Genomic DNA, 14,519 nt, shown 5'->3' with positions numbered 1-14,519 from the left:
TCTACAAATTTTATATGGACAGTTTAGGTACAAAGTTTGAAAATGCAATAATTTTGCTACAAAGTTTGGTAATTAATTCCTTGTCTTAAAGCCCAGCGAACACACTCCTAATTTATTTTCCGATTTTGAAGATAATGAAGCAGTCTGACAACAGAAAGTTTGGTACATTGCGTTTACCTTTAATTAAAATGTCAACTGGCCTGCATGTGAAGAGGCTTACATGCCAAGTGATTCAGAGATATAATTATCAATTACAATAGGAATTAGCAATATTGTATATTTTATTATAAACAAATTAAATCTTTAACACTTTCACAAAACAATACAATTATACAAATTAAATTGACAATTCATGATTTCAAGGTACTATACATGTATAACAATAATTCTGAAATCAGCAAAATTACGATAAAAATGGTACATGTACGAGCAACACTTACATGTACATTGTAATAATATAGATTATTGGCTAATTACCCGGTATGTTGGACATGTCTAAGCATCCACACATAAAAATTACCACAAAAACATTGTCTCAAAATTTCACATATAGCTTTTGTCTGAGAATAGTTAGGAATATTTACATGTACAATGTAATGAGATATGCATGCAAAACTTACTCATATCTAAGTGTAATGCATGCACAGTTTAATAGGATAGTCCAGAGTATCCTTCAAACCATCGTCAGATATTCACTATGTATAGTGTACAGAATATATACTGTGCCTTCATACAGTTATGCAAAAAAATTTTAATATGACTGACAGCACTTCTTTATATTGCACAAATAATTTACTGTCACTTCTACACCAGGTTTAGAATCTTCCTTGTTAGCAAATACAAATATTTACATTTGTAGTTTCAGACTGTTAACACTCATTTAACCCTGAAGCTGCAGAATTTCTAAAATGCACTTGTCTATTTGTCATATTTGTAACAGTCCATTATCAATTTTGGGGATATCAACATGAAATTTTTGCAGTTAGCCACTTAAAAGATGTGCAGATCGGCCTGGTTTCATATACTGGTGGCACATGCTATATATACTGGCTTGTATATTTGTTTTAACCATAAATAAATAGGTAAGAAATAGTGGATAATTTTATTTGACTTTTGTCAAAGTTTGAAATATGTTAAATCAACCAAAGCTTTCTAAATATAGTAAAGTAACTTTATGTTTGACTTTTGTTTGACCAGGTACGTATTATATATATGTACCTGGTTTGACTCGAAAAACCAGCAGCATAAAAATTAGCATCTACCTGAACCTATGTTACAGACATCCATACAATCCATAAAAGTTCCCATAAAAAAGATAGGAAAACAAAGACAATCTGTATAGTAAAAATATTGTTGCTTTTTATCTAGCATAAGCATAAAAATACCAACTAAATCTTGAATTTGTAATGATAAAGCATGCCAGTGTTTTATCTTTTACCCCCTGAATTTTAGCAATACTGTGATAAAAGTTCTTATAACTTATACACGTTTGTACATGTCATCTTCCACAAACCAATAAGTACTTGCATCACATGGGGAAACTAAGTCCTGACAATAGTAAAGCTTGAATCCACATTCCCTGGGTTAATAGGTGGATACCTTAACAAATAGGCTACATGAACCCCTCACCACTTTCATAGATTATTTATAGCTATGCATAGATTGAAAAAGCCAAATTACATTTAATATTAAACTGTGAAATATACAAGTAATCTATACAATATAGAACAATAAATAAGTAAATGAGTTACAAACCAACCAGATTTCTTAGAAAATAGCAAAAAGAATTTGAATTGTAATGCTTACAAATGTAAGTTAAAACAAAAATATATTCCAGTTAACATGTTTTTTCCCACTGTAATTCACTTTATATACATATATAAATAACTATTATGAAAAGTAAACTGTCAAAATATAAAAATGCTTTTGTACCAATGCAATTAATGAAAATACTTCTGGTCTATTTGACGTCTTCCTTTAAACAGTTTATTATTTACTACATCTTCCTTCACACTTCTGTTCTTTGATCTTTTTTTTTTAAACAAAGAAATAATGCCGATACTCTGTCAAATTAAATTTTTCGAATAGATACCAATTTTGAGTGCATTGTCGTAAAATAATTCACAGTTCAAGTTCAAATGCGTAATATTATAATCATGAAGACTGATAGACTTGAGTGATCAATTGCAAAGCATTTAAACAATAAACTGTGCATTATAATACTATCATGCAAGAAAAATTAATATCTTTTTTTCATTCTAACATGCTGATAAAGAACATTGAGCACAGTAGTAATTTCTTGATGATATTTGGTTTATTGACATCAGATACATGACAAGTAAGCATTCCTGTTTTATACTGTGCATATATTGTGTATTAATGCATTTGATTGCCCTATCTGTTTGATAGGGAAATAGCATGGAGGATGGTAAAATCATTTATATGTAACATAACGTGATTTGACATAAAAGTAGCTAGCAGTAAGTTCAGCAATTTTCCCGTCCACTGGGGGTGTACAGAGACCTCAGACTGATATCAGGCAGCCAAAGTGTCTCCACTTTTCTTACTTCAATTACAATGGCTTCCTAATTCATGAACCAATCTGCAATTGTTTCTCCTCACATGTTCACAATATAAGTATAATCAATTAAGTGATGATTTTGTAAAAGATGTTCCGCTGGTGTCACAAGCCTAGGCTTTTTCGAACATGTTTTTTCGCAATGTCTTCAAATTTGTCTCTTTCTTCGCGCCACATTTTCGCTGCGTCAACATTGGCTGCACTTTCATCATTAGGTTCTGCAAAACAATAATCATTAATACTATATTGATAAATATTAAATCATTGCTGCAATAAAGTTTAACCCTCAATTTGTGTCATGAAATAGCCCAGCTTTGAATTTTGAATTGATATCAAAATACAATCAAGAGCTGGTTGAACCGGGTGATGCTCCCCAAATAGGTTTTGGACACAGGAAGGTATACCTCTTGTAGTGTCAGAGTTACGTCACAGACAAAGTTCAAAGAGTAAAAACAACCCAAATGTTGTGCACAACACATTGTCTCATTATGGTGATCAATTCTGTGAAAAATCTGACTTCAAATAACAAAGTTATAGGCCGAACATGATTTTGCTGCAAGGTCATGCTGTGACCTTGACCTTCAAGGTAGCGACCCAAATGTTGCGCGCACCACGTCATCCTAATATGTAGATAATTTCTGTGAAATAGTTTTAAAATCTGACTGCAAATAACGAAGTTATTGGCCGGACATGATTTTGCTGCAAGGACATGCTGTGACCTTGACCTTCAAGGTTACGACCTAAATGTTGCGCCCGATATGTCATCTCAATATGGTCATTTCTGTGAAATAGTTTTAAAATCCGACTTCAAATAATGAAGTTATGGACCAGACACTATTTTGCTTCAAGGTCATGCTGAGACCTTGACATTCAAGGTAGTGACCCAAATGTTGCGCGCAACACGTCATCTAAATATGGTGATCATTTCTGTTAAATAGTTTTAAAATCCGACAACAAATAACAAAGGTTTGGGCCGAACATGAATTCGGGACGTACATTTGGACGGACTGACGGACAACCCGACGAATATATGCTCCAATGACCAATCACCATACCAAGTTTGAAGTTCCTAGGCCTAAGCGATCTTTAGTTATTGATCAGAAACTCTTTTTACCTACAAAGTCACTGTGACCTTGACCTTTGACCCCTTGACCCCAAAGTCAAGAGGGGTCATCTGCTGGTCATGACCAATCACCATACCAAGTTTGAAGTTCCTAGGCCTAAATGTTCTTTAGTTATTGATCGGTAACCCTTTTTACATACAAGGTCAATGTGACCTTGACCGCTTGACCCCAAAATCAATAGGGGTCATCTGCTGGTCATGACCAATCACCATACCAAGTTTAAAGTTCCTAGGCCTAAGCGTTCTTTAGTTATTGATCGGAAACCGGACACGAATTCGGGACGTACGTATGGACAGACTGACGGACGGACAACCAGACGACTACATGCTCCTACGAAATTTTTCGGGGAGCATAAAAAAAGGGAGATTAAACTGAGCATTATGACATGCCACAGACAGTTTAAAAGGTGGTAATCATCTCTCAAAATTATTTATGGCCCTGAGGAAATTATTCATTTCAGGGCCGATAATCACTTTCCAACCCATTTCTGATGTGTAATAATGTCCTTAATACATTAATTAAGTAAATCTCGTAGTAGCACTATTTCAATTACTTTGATATTTACTTTTATATATATTTATATACTGTATAGCGCATTATATCTGCGGTGTCAAATGTTGGCGTTTTTTAAAGTGTTTTGAATTGGCGGGGTCATAAATTGGCGCAAACGCTTTTAGACCGCCAAATTAAAACACTTGTTGGCATAAATATGGGGTCATGAATTGGTGATTACAAATAAAGAAAAAAAAATAAATAAAGATAACACCGGTCACGCAGTAGTTGACTGTCCTCGTTTATTTTACGGCATACGGTATACCTATGCTTGGTCACCTTTATCTTTACATCGTGCTAATTCTGAACGATTTTAATAAAAACATGAACTATTTTTGTTATTATTTGTATCGTGATAAGAGAGATGTTTCTCAAATTCTAAACTAGCCACAAAGCCCGACATCATTGCCAAGTCTTTCTCTAAGGCAGGACTATAAATTTTGTTAAGTAATTAAATGTACAAAGTGTAACATGATTCCATATCTGATTTTTATATGACATTTAGATTTGTTTCTCGTCGTGTGATCATCTTCGTAATAAATACAGTATATAGATATATAATTAAATGAGTTTCGTACCAAGACTTAGAAATAAACAAATTCTTTTCAGCTTACTTGTAATGTTTATTTTTATTACAAATAATCAAGGGAGATTACTGGGACAAACCAAAGCTATTTTACCATGAGTTGTCTACCTTTCAAAGAATAATGGCGATGATCTAACATGGCGGTGCTTTAAATTGGCGGTGTTTTGAATTGGCGCTACTGACCCTGACCGCCAATATAGCCAAATATTAACCCCCGCCAAAATAAGTACTTATACAGTATTTGATATTTGATATTTGATGTGTCCTCATAAAGAATTATTCTAGACAATTTGAGAAAGAATATAGAAAATGTGAGCATGCAAAAGAACACACAAAATGTGAGCATGTAAAGAATATGTACCTGCTAGCATAGAGACAACAGAAAGAAGAATTTTCTCAACACTCTGGACTGGACTCCAACGTTCTGCGCTGGTTTCATACCCCATAGGGTCATCTCCAGGGGCGTGTAGAATAGATATACAGACTCTACCATCTTGATATACTACAAACAGAATAAAAAGCCATTATTTATTTATACTAGTAGATTGCATTCACAGATATTAAATTTTGTTTGTTTTGATTGGGTTTTACGACACAGTATAGGTCATATCGCAACGTTCCAGCTTTACTGGTGGAGGAAGACCTCAGGTGCCCCTCTGTGCATTATTTCAGGCACGAACAGGCACCTGAGTAGAACCATCGACGTTCCGTAATATTTAAAGCTAGCTGGATAGCTTCCTCACATGAAAGAATCCAAGTCCCTGTCGGGATTCGAACCCACAGGGGAGATATTAAATAGGTAAAAGGTAATTTTATCAATGAATCCAATTACATTGTATTTAAAAGGAGCCCAACTGAGGTCCAAACATTAAAAACAAACAACTTGAAATTTAAATATCAAATGGGAAACTAAGAAAATTAATATTGAGAAGAGATAAATATACTCAGAATTAGATCAAAAATCAATTTTTAGTAATAATTTGATTCTAAGCCTGATTCGAGTTAACACCATTTAAAGGACAGGACTGGAAATTATTTTTGAGATCATTCATGTATACTCCATTTGTTGGAGGTCAAGCCCAATAACTTATGAGCAGAATTTCAGATCTTTGCTCACTGAGTCACTCCATTTTTCCAAAATGATTGTTCTTCTAGTGAGAAATGATCTAAAATTGAAAAGCATTACAACGCATTTCACTCAAATTGGGCTAATTTAGCACAAAATATTAAGATTTTCAACTGACATTCCATATGTATTTTTTATATATCTTTCGCATATCTTTCTGCTTTAAGTGCACAAACTGATCTATGTAAGTTATTCATTCTTTATGTTTCAAGGCTTTTGGACCTCAGTGGAGTTCCTTTAAACAGTTTTTATTTGTTTGGGTCGTCAGACCAAACAAATAATGGTAGCGAAATTTCAGAGCCTAATGCTGTTAATTGCAAATGCCTAAAGTAGTGCACTTTTTTGAAGCGGTTACTTCCCTTTATATGTACACTGACGTCGAAAAATTCAGGGGAGATCAATGCGTAAAGATTGTCAAATGACAGGCGCATTAATTTTCAAGCAAAGTAGTTCCCGAATGGTCGAAGATTTCAAATATTGTTTCATTCTTTATAGATATACATGCTTACAGTAAGCTCCATGATTATTTACATCTGTTTTTAGCGTTGAAATAATAAGTTACAAACCCTAATTTAGAATAATATGGTTTTCTTCAGGCTTTTAACATATAACTTCACCTTGGCCGAGGGGTTTACATGCTCGGTTATGAATCGAGAGGTCTCGAGTTCAAATCCCAGTTGGGGCAACTCATTTTTTAATTTTTTTTAAGTCAAATAAACATTGAATTGACTATCAGTGTTGCAATTAGTCTTATAGCCAATTTACTACTGTTAAAACACTGGAAAGCATTGGTGGCACTATACAAAAACAAATTGGTTTATAATCTCACAACCTTCACCTTTCTGACATTCTGAGACCCAAACAAATTCAGCGCCTTCTGTGCTTTGATTTTATTTCTGTTTCATTTTCAAGATATACATGATTATACTCAGGATACATGGAGTGAACTAATGATCTGAAATCCTGCATGCAAGTTACTGGTCCAGAGCTATGTTAAACAGTCTGATGTTAAATGGTGCATAAAGAGATTTTACTGAATTGTTTTGACATGACGGGACAGGAAATATTTTTTCCCAGATTTGTGTACCATTTGACTATTAGGTCTGGACTAATTAATTTATTTGTTGATACTTTTATTGTCATTTTGTTCCTACATGTTCATGTGTATAATCTCTATGTATATATCCACTTCAAACCACTTGCTCCTCAGTGCTGTGGTTCGAATCCTGACAGAGACTTTTCATTCTTTCAAGTAAAGAAGCTACCCAGCTAGCTCACAGAGCGTGGGTGGTTCTACTCAGGTGCCCGTTTCTGCCTGAAATAATGCACCAAAGGGCATGTTAGGTCTTCCTCCACCGCCGGTAAAGCTGGAAAGTCGCCATATGACCTATACTGTGTTGGTGTGACATAACACCTAATCAAACAAACAAACATGTATATGTCTATTCCAAATGATAAGTTTTAGTTTACATTTTAGGTACATATATCACTGCACGTCATCTTAACATGTATAACATGTTCATAGCTTCACTTACTGTTAGGATGGAATAGTTCGCAGGTAAATTTCATTTTTGGAGGTCCTAGAGGATAGTCTGCGGGGAATGTAAGCCTGGCTGGAAAAACACCACCTTCAAAACATGTTCCCTCTGGACCCCTGTAATACAAACAATTATCAGCATTAAAAAAATCATTTTTCTTTATCATTTAAATTTACAAGTGCATATTATATTAGGATGACCCCGACCCTCTTTTACCTATTACACAGTGGATAAACATAGTTACCCAGTTGGGGCCTCAAAAAAAAAGAAGTCCATTTTATACATCAGCAGATTGAATGTTAAAGCTGCATGCCTACAGATGAACCAAAATATTTCAAGAAAATCAAACTTGAGGAATATGTACTAAGATATAAGAAAAGTAAAAAAATTTGAGATTTAAGTAATAATTTACATTTTGTGTGTGATAAATGACTGATTTTGCAGTATTTATCACCATATTTTTACTGTGTGACAAACACAGTAACGGGTGTTTTTGCATATTTTGACCTCTTTTTTGGTAATTCATATATGGATTGTAAATGTAAATTACTACCTTCCTTCTCTTCACAATGTTTTACTAAAACAACATTTCAGGTGACTGACTAATAAGTAACTTTTTGGAAATTACAAAAGTGCACCAAAATAAAAAGTTCTTGTGAAATAAAATTAAAAGTATTTCTTAGGAATAATGGGTATTTAAAGTATTATATATCAATAACTATCAGAAAATGATTTATGTGTCATTAATAATTATTGAAGAAGGAAAAAGAAGCACTATAACTATAAAATTTAAAACATGTAAATAGCAGCAGTAACAGGAGGCATTCATTTTATCCTTTATCCATACCTGCACAAGTACACAAGATCAATATCTTGTAATATTATATACCAAATACTTACTATTACATTTAGGGTATAGAAACTGGAATTATAAAAACTCACATAATTAGAGCTTCCCACTCAAAAAAGTTTTCCTCATTGGCAGGTCCAGCTATTATACCCTCTGGAGGATTTAATGTTAATTCTGAAATACAAGAACAAAATCAAAAATAAATAGAGGAATACATGTACCCATTTGACTGCCTAATATCTGCCTTCTGGCACATTTTTGTTTGTTTCTTGGGTCTTACGTCGCAATAACAGTCAAAAGGCCATATGGCGACTTTCTAGTTTAACTGATCAATGGAGACCTCAGGTGCCTTTCTGTTTCAGGCACAAATGGGCACTTGAGTAGAACCACCAACATTCCACAAGCTTGCTGGATAGCTTCATCGTATGAAAGAATCCAAAGTCCCTATTGGGATTTGAATCCACAGCAAAGAGTTTGAAGTCAACAACCCTAACCACCAAGCCATGGACACCCCTCTTTGGGTCATAATATAACTGAACACGTAACTGCCCACTAGATAAGCAGTCAATTGACACAAGATTGATGATGAATGTAACGATCAATTCCCCTTTATCTAATACTGACTATACATTTTTTTACTGGGGAAGTCAGAGGCTGGGCCTGCAATACAGGCTTGGGCTTTCACCAGCTATTTGATCTGAATCGCTAAAATGTCAAATATTTTTTCTTGCATGGTCCATCATATTTTTAACTCTTTATCTCAATAAAACAATTTTCAGTGGAAATAAATGTAATTTCATCATTAACTATTTTCTTACAATAGCGTATGAATTCATAATGGCGAAATGAAGTCATGCTAAGCAGTAAGCATGCATTTCATACTTAAATATGCCGTAATGACATCATATTAATAAGGTTCATACTTAAAATGCACGGAAATGATGCTATTTGCATTTGACTCATCTAGCATCCATGATGCTAGATGAAATTTCCGGTATGGGTAAAACTATTAGAGACATCAGTCTTGCCAGTCTGATAAATGATATGTAAATAAAAGTTGCGTTTATCTCTAGTTTTGCCTGTCCTATTACATTATGTCCAAGCTAGTATACAAACTACATGTATTCACATATTTTTAGAAAAATGTCATTTGGTATTTCTTCGAAAAAAAAATATATTAATTTATTGCCAATCCGCTTAAGCCTTTAGTATAATATTTTTTTTGTTTTTGGGACCGAAACGGTTTGGGCCGAATAAATTTTATGTATTTTTTTCAGATAGCCAGAGATTTATGATCTTATAATGTATCATATTCATTAACTAAATTGAAACTGAAATCTTTAAGCAATATTCATACGTTTATATTCAGCCATAAGCCGCTTTAATGCTGATCCAGCCATATTAGAAGATAATTAAAAAAATAAATATGCCAGCTTTAACTTTCGTTTATACCGGAAGTGACTATACCTCGGACGAACTAAGCAAAATACTAGACTATATCGTTTTCGTCTTTTGTCGCTTGTTGTGTCGAATAGCAGGAGTAACACTTATTTTGTTTTTCTGAATTAAAAAAATGAAAATAAAAAACACCCGTTTCATCAGAGCTAGATAATACATTCTCAGTACAACATTTGTAAAAGTTATTCAAATTATTTAAATACACTATTTTAAATGAAAAAACTGCTAACGAATATCACCATCATCATTCAAAGGTACGCAACTCATGCATGTCTCCGTATTCATTATTGTACTAGTTAACTCCCCTGGACTGACGCTCTCTCACATCTCCTTTTACAAAATTTCAATAACATAATTATTTAAGCTGCTTTCAGAAAATTGAGTGTTCTTCTATATATTGTCCTATTTATCTATTGAAGAATTTTAGTTGCACATGCTTACATATTACTTTACAGCCTACCTTTTACTTAAAGTTGCAATTTATAAATGTCATAAAAAAGAAATAGCTATCTTTGTTTAATAAAATAGGTTTCATATCGACTCCTGTTCTTTTTTGTGTGTGTGCAGACGAATAATGACAAACTGAGTTTTAGAAGCTATAAGTTTTTAAAGTCAGCAACCTCATTAATTGTGGCGAAATCGAGAGTACATTTCCAATATACATGTGAAACTCCGCCTTTGGGTCATCCGACAGAAAATCAACAGGCAGTCCGAATTTAACAATATATAAAAGTGTAGACTGCTTCGTTTTTTTACACCGACGGCAAAATTTTTCTACATATTTATAAAATGCAGCTTTAAGAACCTATGAAATGACCTTTTGTACTTTCTTTAGACCTGCCTCGACCTCCTGCAGATAAAGAACCCCTGCAGAACCTTATATAAGACCTCCGCTGAGTTAACGACACGGGGATTCATTTAAACAATTTGCAGTTGGTTTATACAACGAACTATCTTATATAAACGTATTAACATCATTAGCAGAATTAGTCGAAACAAAGTTTATGTAAATGTATGTTTTAAAAAAAATACGCGAAAGGGATGTGATATGAATACTTAAATGCATTCAGCTTTTGTTGTTATTAAGTTGTAGACATATTTATATTTTTAAAACTAGTTTTCACAAATTTTTTCACAAATATTCAACTTGATAACATGAAGCGTTCATAGTACTTTTTTTACAACATTTCATTCTTTTTCGCTTAATTATTATCGTTTTACATATCTTCAAGAAGTTCTCTCCACCAAAACAGAAACAGATCAACTCGAAAATGTCCAAAGAAAAGTAGCCTAGATTAAAGTATCTTAATTTCCACTGACTAGAATCACGGCCTTCAATTACAGTCCGTGCTAGAACTCAGCCGCCTAAGATTTATGGTTATTCCTTTTTCACAAGGTTCGCCGTGGACTTTTCTATCAAAGAATCTTCCGAATACCACACCGTGACCACCATCTGAGCTATAGGTTATTCACAATTAATTCATAATTAACTTCTCTTTCTTTTCAAAATGGCCTTAGTTAAGTCATTTTTATAATTGCAGGGAAATACATGTATTATTCAAGTAGAATAAATAAATAAATAAATAAAGCGTTATTTCTATGGAAATATGAATTCACTCAAATTGTACATGGTTATATTTTGAAACATAAAGCAATCGTGGCACACCTTATTATGTAAAGATTTTTTTCAACATGCGTTTACACATTTTAGCAATAGAGCTAAATACATGTAAATAATGTACAAAATATACACCCTTACAAATTATCTTAGAGACCTGAAGTATTCTTCATCATTAAATTAATTCATGTATATTATCAACCATTTTTTAATTCAAAAAGTTTTAAATTAATTCAGTAGTGTTCATGATAGGCATTTATATGTAAAAAGGGAGACAATTGACGATGTCTTAATGCTATGTGTATATTATATTAGTATTCTCCCCTGTTCAGTTGAAGCAACTGACACTGCGAATGTAGGATTGGTAACATCAGACTGAAATATTTGTTTGAATAGAATTTAGCGTCATTTTGTTACTTTTTTAAATCAAATGCCGACGGTCAATTACCTAGCTATAATTGCTATTTCTGGATATATGTACTTTCATATCACCACGTCCACATCATATACTGGGTATATTTTATTAAGGCGCGTTTACAAATAAATTGAAAACATGTTTTAATTCAGACCGGAATAACATGTACCAAGCCAAAAACTTCTCAGATTCTTTCCCATATTCTCAGATCAACATAACAAACGATCACCATGCTGAAATGAAACTTTTTACACAAATGAAATTGATAATGTTTTGGAAAGTTCACTCATAAGATACTACGGGAGCTATATACAGGGTTATATTGTCTCTATGTTAGATTGCGAAAAATGAATTCTATATTCTCTCTGCAACTTTCAGCCCTTTTTGTACTTTTTTTAAATCAATTCAACGATATTTTCTTCTTCAGATATTTAAAGTTATAACTGGAGATGTAAAGTGCGGTTAAACGTTTCATGTAATTTGTCACAGACACTTGAGGTGTGAAGCTCAAAAAAAAAACACGTTAAAATCAAAATAAATTATATATATGTATTTGTCAATTCCAGCACATACTATTATTATATATATTTATATATAAAATTTAAAAATAAAATATATAAAAATTGTTTGTTTGTTGTTTTTTTTTTGTTTTTTTTTTTTTTTGTTTTTTTGTTATTTTTTTTTTGTTGATCTTGTTTTTTATTCTTTAGTTTCATCATTTAACTTCTATATTTAAGACGTTGAAATATGATTTTGTTTTCAAACCAGCATACCCGTTTTATTGATATACAATGTACATGATAAGTTTATGTGCCAGGATTGACAAAATTATAATTTATTTGTATTTTAAGAGCTCCACACCCAAAGTGTCTGTGAATGTTGTTAGATTTTCAGCTCCTTCTGCTAAAACGTTTAGTGCTGAAAAAACTAAAGGGGTTGCTGGTGCAAGAGGTTTGTGTGAGACATGGTGCATCTTTCATTACTAGTGTCTCTCATGAACAAAATATAAAATTATTGTCTGCATTTTTATATATCTTTTTCGTTTATCTGTTTTCAGTGTCCCCGAGTTATGTCCCCTTTTACAGATACCGTATTTAATGATATCATATGATATACCTTTGGAATCTAACAACTTGATTATTACAGAGAGCTGGAGAGTATATTGCTACAAATCGTGCTGTATGGAGAACGGTAAATGAATTCGGAAGAATAAGAATTAGTAAAAAGAATAAAAAGAACAAGAAAGATAAGATAGAACAAGAAAGAATAAGAAAGAAAAAAAGAATAAAAAGATAAAAAAAGAATAAGAAAAGAGATAATACACAAGATGGAAAATAACTATAGATATAGAATTTTATGAGGAACGCTAAAGGAATTAAAAAGAATAAGAATAAGCAAAAAAAAAAAACGGAATCAAAAACGATATTAAGAAAGAAGAATAAGAAACAATATAATGTATGATATGGAAAATAAGTACAGTTTTGAATTAAAATGGTACGCATAATTCTAGAATAGTGTTATTTTACAATTCTTAAATATTCACTAAACAATCGCTCAATATATTATTGTGAATAAATGGTGAATGAATAATCTTTTAAAAATAATAAAGTAAAAAAGATATGAGAAGATATGAAAAGTTGCAAATAAAAAAATCATATGTGCTTTTATTTCTTGCATATTACTATGTAAAAGAATATCTTTCTTGAATGTCATTTTATCTGGCAAAATAGTTACGGCTCACAGGATTTAAGCCTGTTGAAACGTATATACAATTAAAGCATATTAAATAATGTGTTTAAACGGTTGCTCAACACTTTAAAAGTTAACTATTTAATTGAGCAGCCAGTGGTAAAAGAAAAGCAAGATTCAAATTATAATCAATTTTTATATAATTTTTCATATTAACTATGCATATAACCTAGTTAATGCAACTATGCACTGAATTACAGTCTATATCTTTCTCTTTTCTAAATGTCAGTTCACACAAGCGGTAAAAAAGATGAAGAAATTGCATCGTGTACACGTAACATAAACAAAAATTCAAAAATGCAAAAATCTTAAATATGGTTCCGCCTTTTCTATACCAGTAACCTTTGAAACAACGTGTACTTGTCTAAGAAAGAAATGAACTAAATCACTCTTAAACCTGTGTCAACTTTTTCCACCGTCTTTGCACAAAAACAATTCTGCAAAAACTACAACAACAACTAATGCTCCACGTGAGTCACTAAGTAAGCCATAATCTCGTGGCGTATTGCTTGCCTAGTTCGATAAGATATAATTTAAACAATCCATCATACAAACGCCATAAATACAATCTATTCATGACAGGTTATAATGTAAAATAATAATGTTTAATTTACTCCTAAGGTCACGTGACCCGATGACTAATACCGAACCCAATGAAAATCGATGTTACAAAATTTAATTTCTATTTTTGTTAAATGTATTCAGCCAATTAGCATAATATTCTAATTTAAGACTCTAGGTGTCTCCCTTTTAGAATAGGGTTCAGTTGGGGAATGGTAAAATTTGGCCATTAATTGTTTTGCAAGTGTAGATTCTTCAGATAATCAAAAAGCGCGGAAAAAGGAAAATTTCGAACGACAACAACATTTATTTCTTTAATGATATTTTATTTATGACATTATAACGTGCAGCGCGTGGAAATAAA

General features: G+C 32.4%; 1 protein-coding gene across 1 annotated transcript; it reads right to left on the bottom strand.

The window, feature by feature from the left end:
- Positions 1 to 251: 251 nt before the first annotated feature.
- On the bottom strand, positions 252 to 9,840 carry LOC132751174 (ubiquitin-conjugating enzyme E2 G2). The gene is made up of 5 exons (XM_060741314.1): positions 9,712 to 9,840; positions 8,447 to 8,528; positions 7,502 to 7,620; positions 5,202 to 5,342; positions 252 to 2,796 (listed from the first exon to the last, which is right to left on the bottom strand). The coding sequence occupies exons 1-5, from the start codon at positions 9,752 to 9,754 to the stop codon at positions 2,684 to 2,686; spliced, it is 498 nt and encodes a 165-aa protein (XP_060597297.1). The 5' UTR covers positions 9,755 to 9,840; the 3' UTR covers positions 252 to 2,683.
- Between the last annotated feature and the right edge of the window lie 4,679 nt (positions 9,841 to 14,519).

This window comes from Ruditapes philippinarum, unplaced genomic scaffold (genome assembly GCF_026571515.1).
Source record: "Ruditapes philippinarum isolate M1 unplaced genomic scaffold, ASM2657151v2 ctg262_1_1_1_1, whole genome shotgun sequence".
Taxonomy (NCBI): Eukaryota; Metazoa; Mollusca; class Bivalvia; order Venerida; family Veneridae; genus Ruditapes; species Ruditapes philippinarum.
The sequence above is the reverse complement of the archived record's forward strand: the minus strand, read 5'-3'. Positions and strand labels throughout refer to the sequence as shown.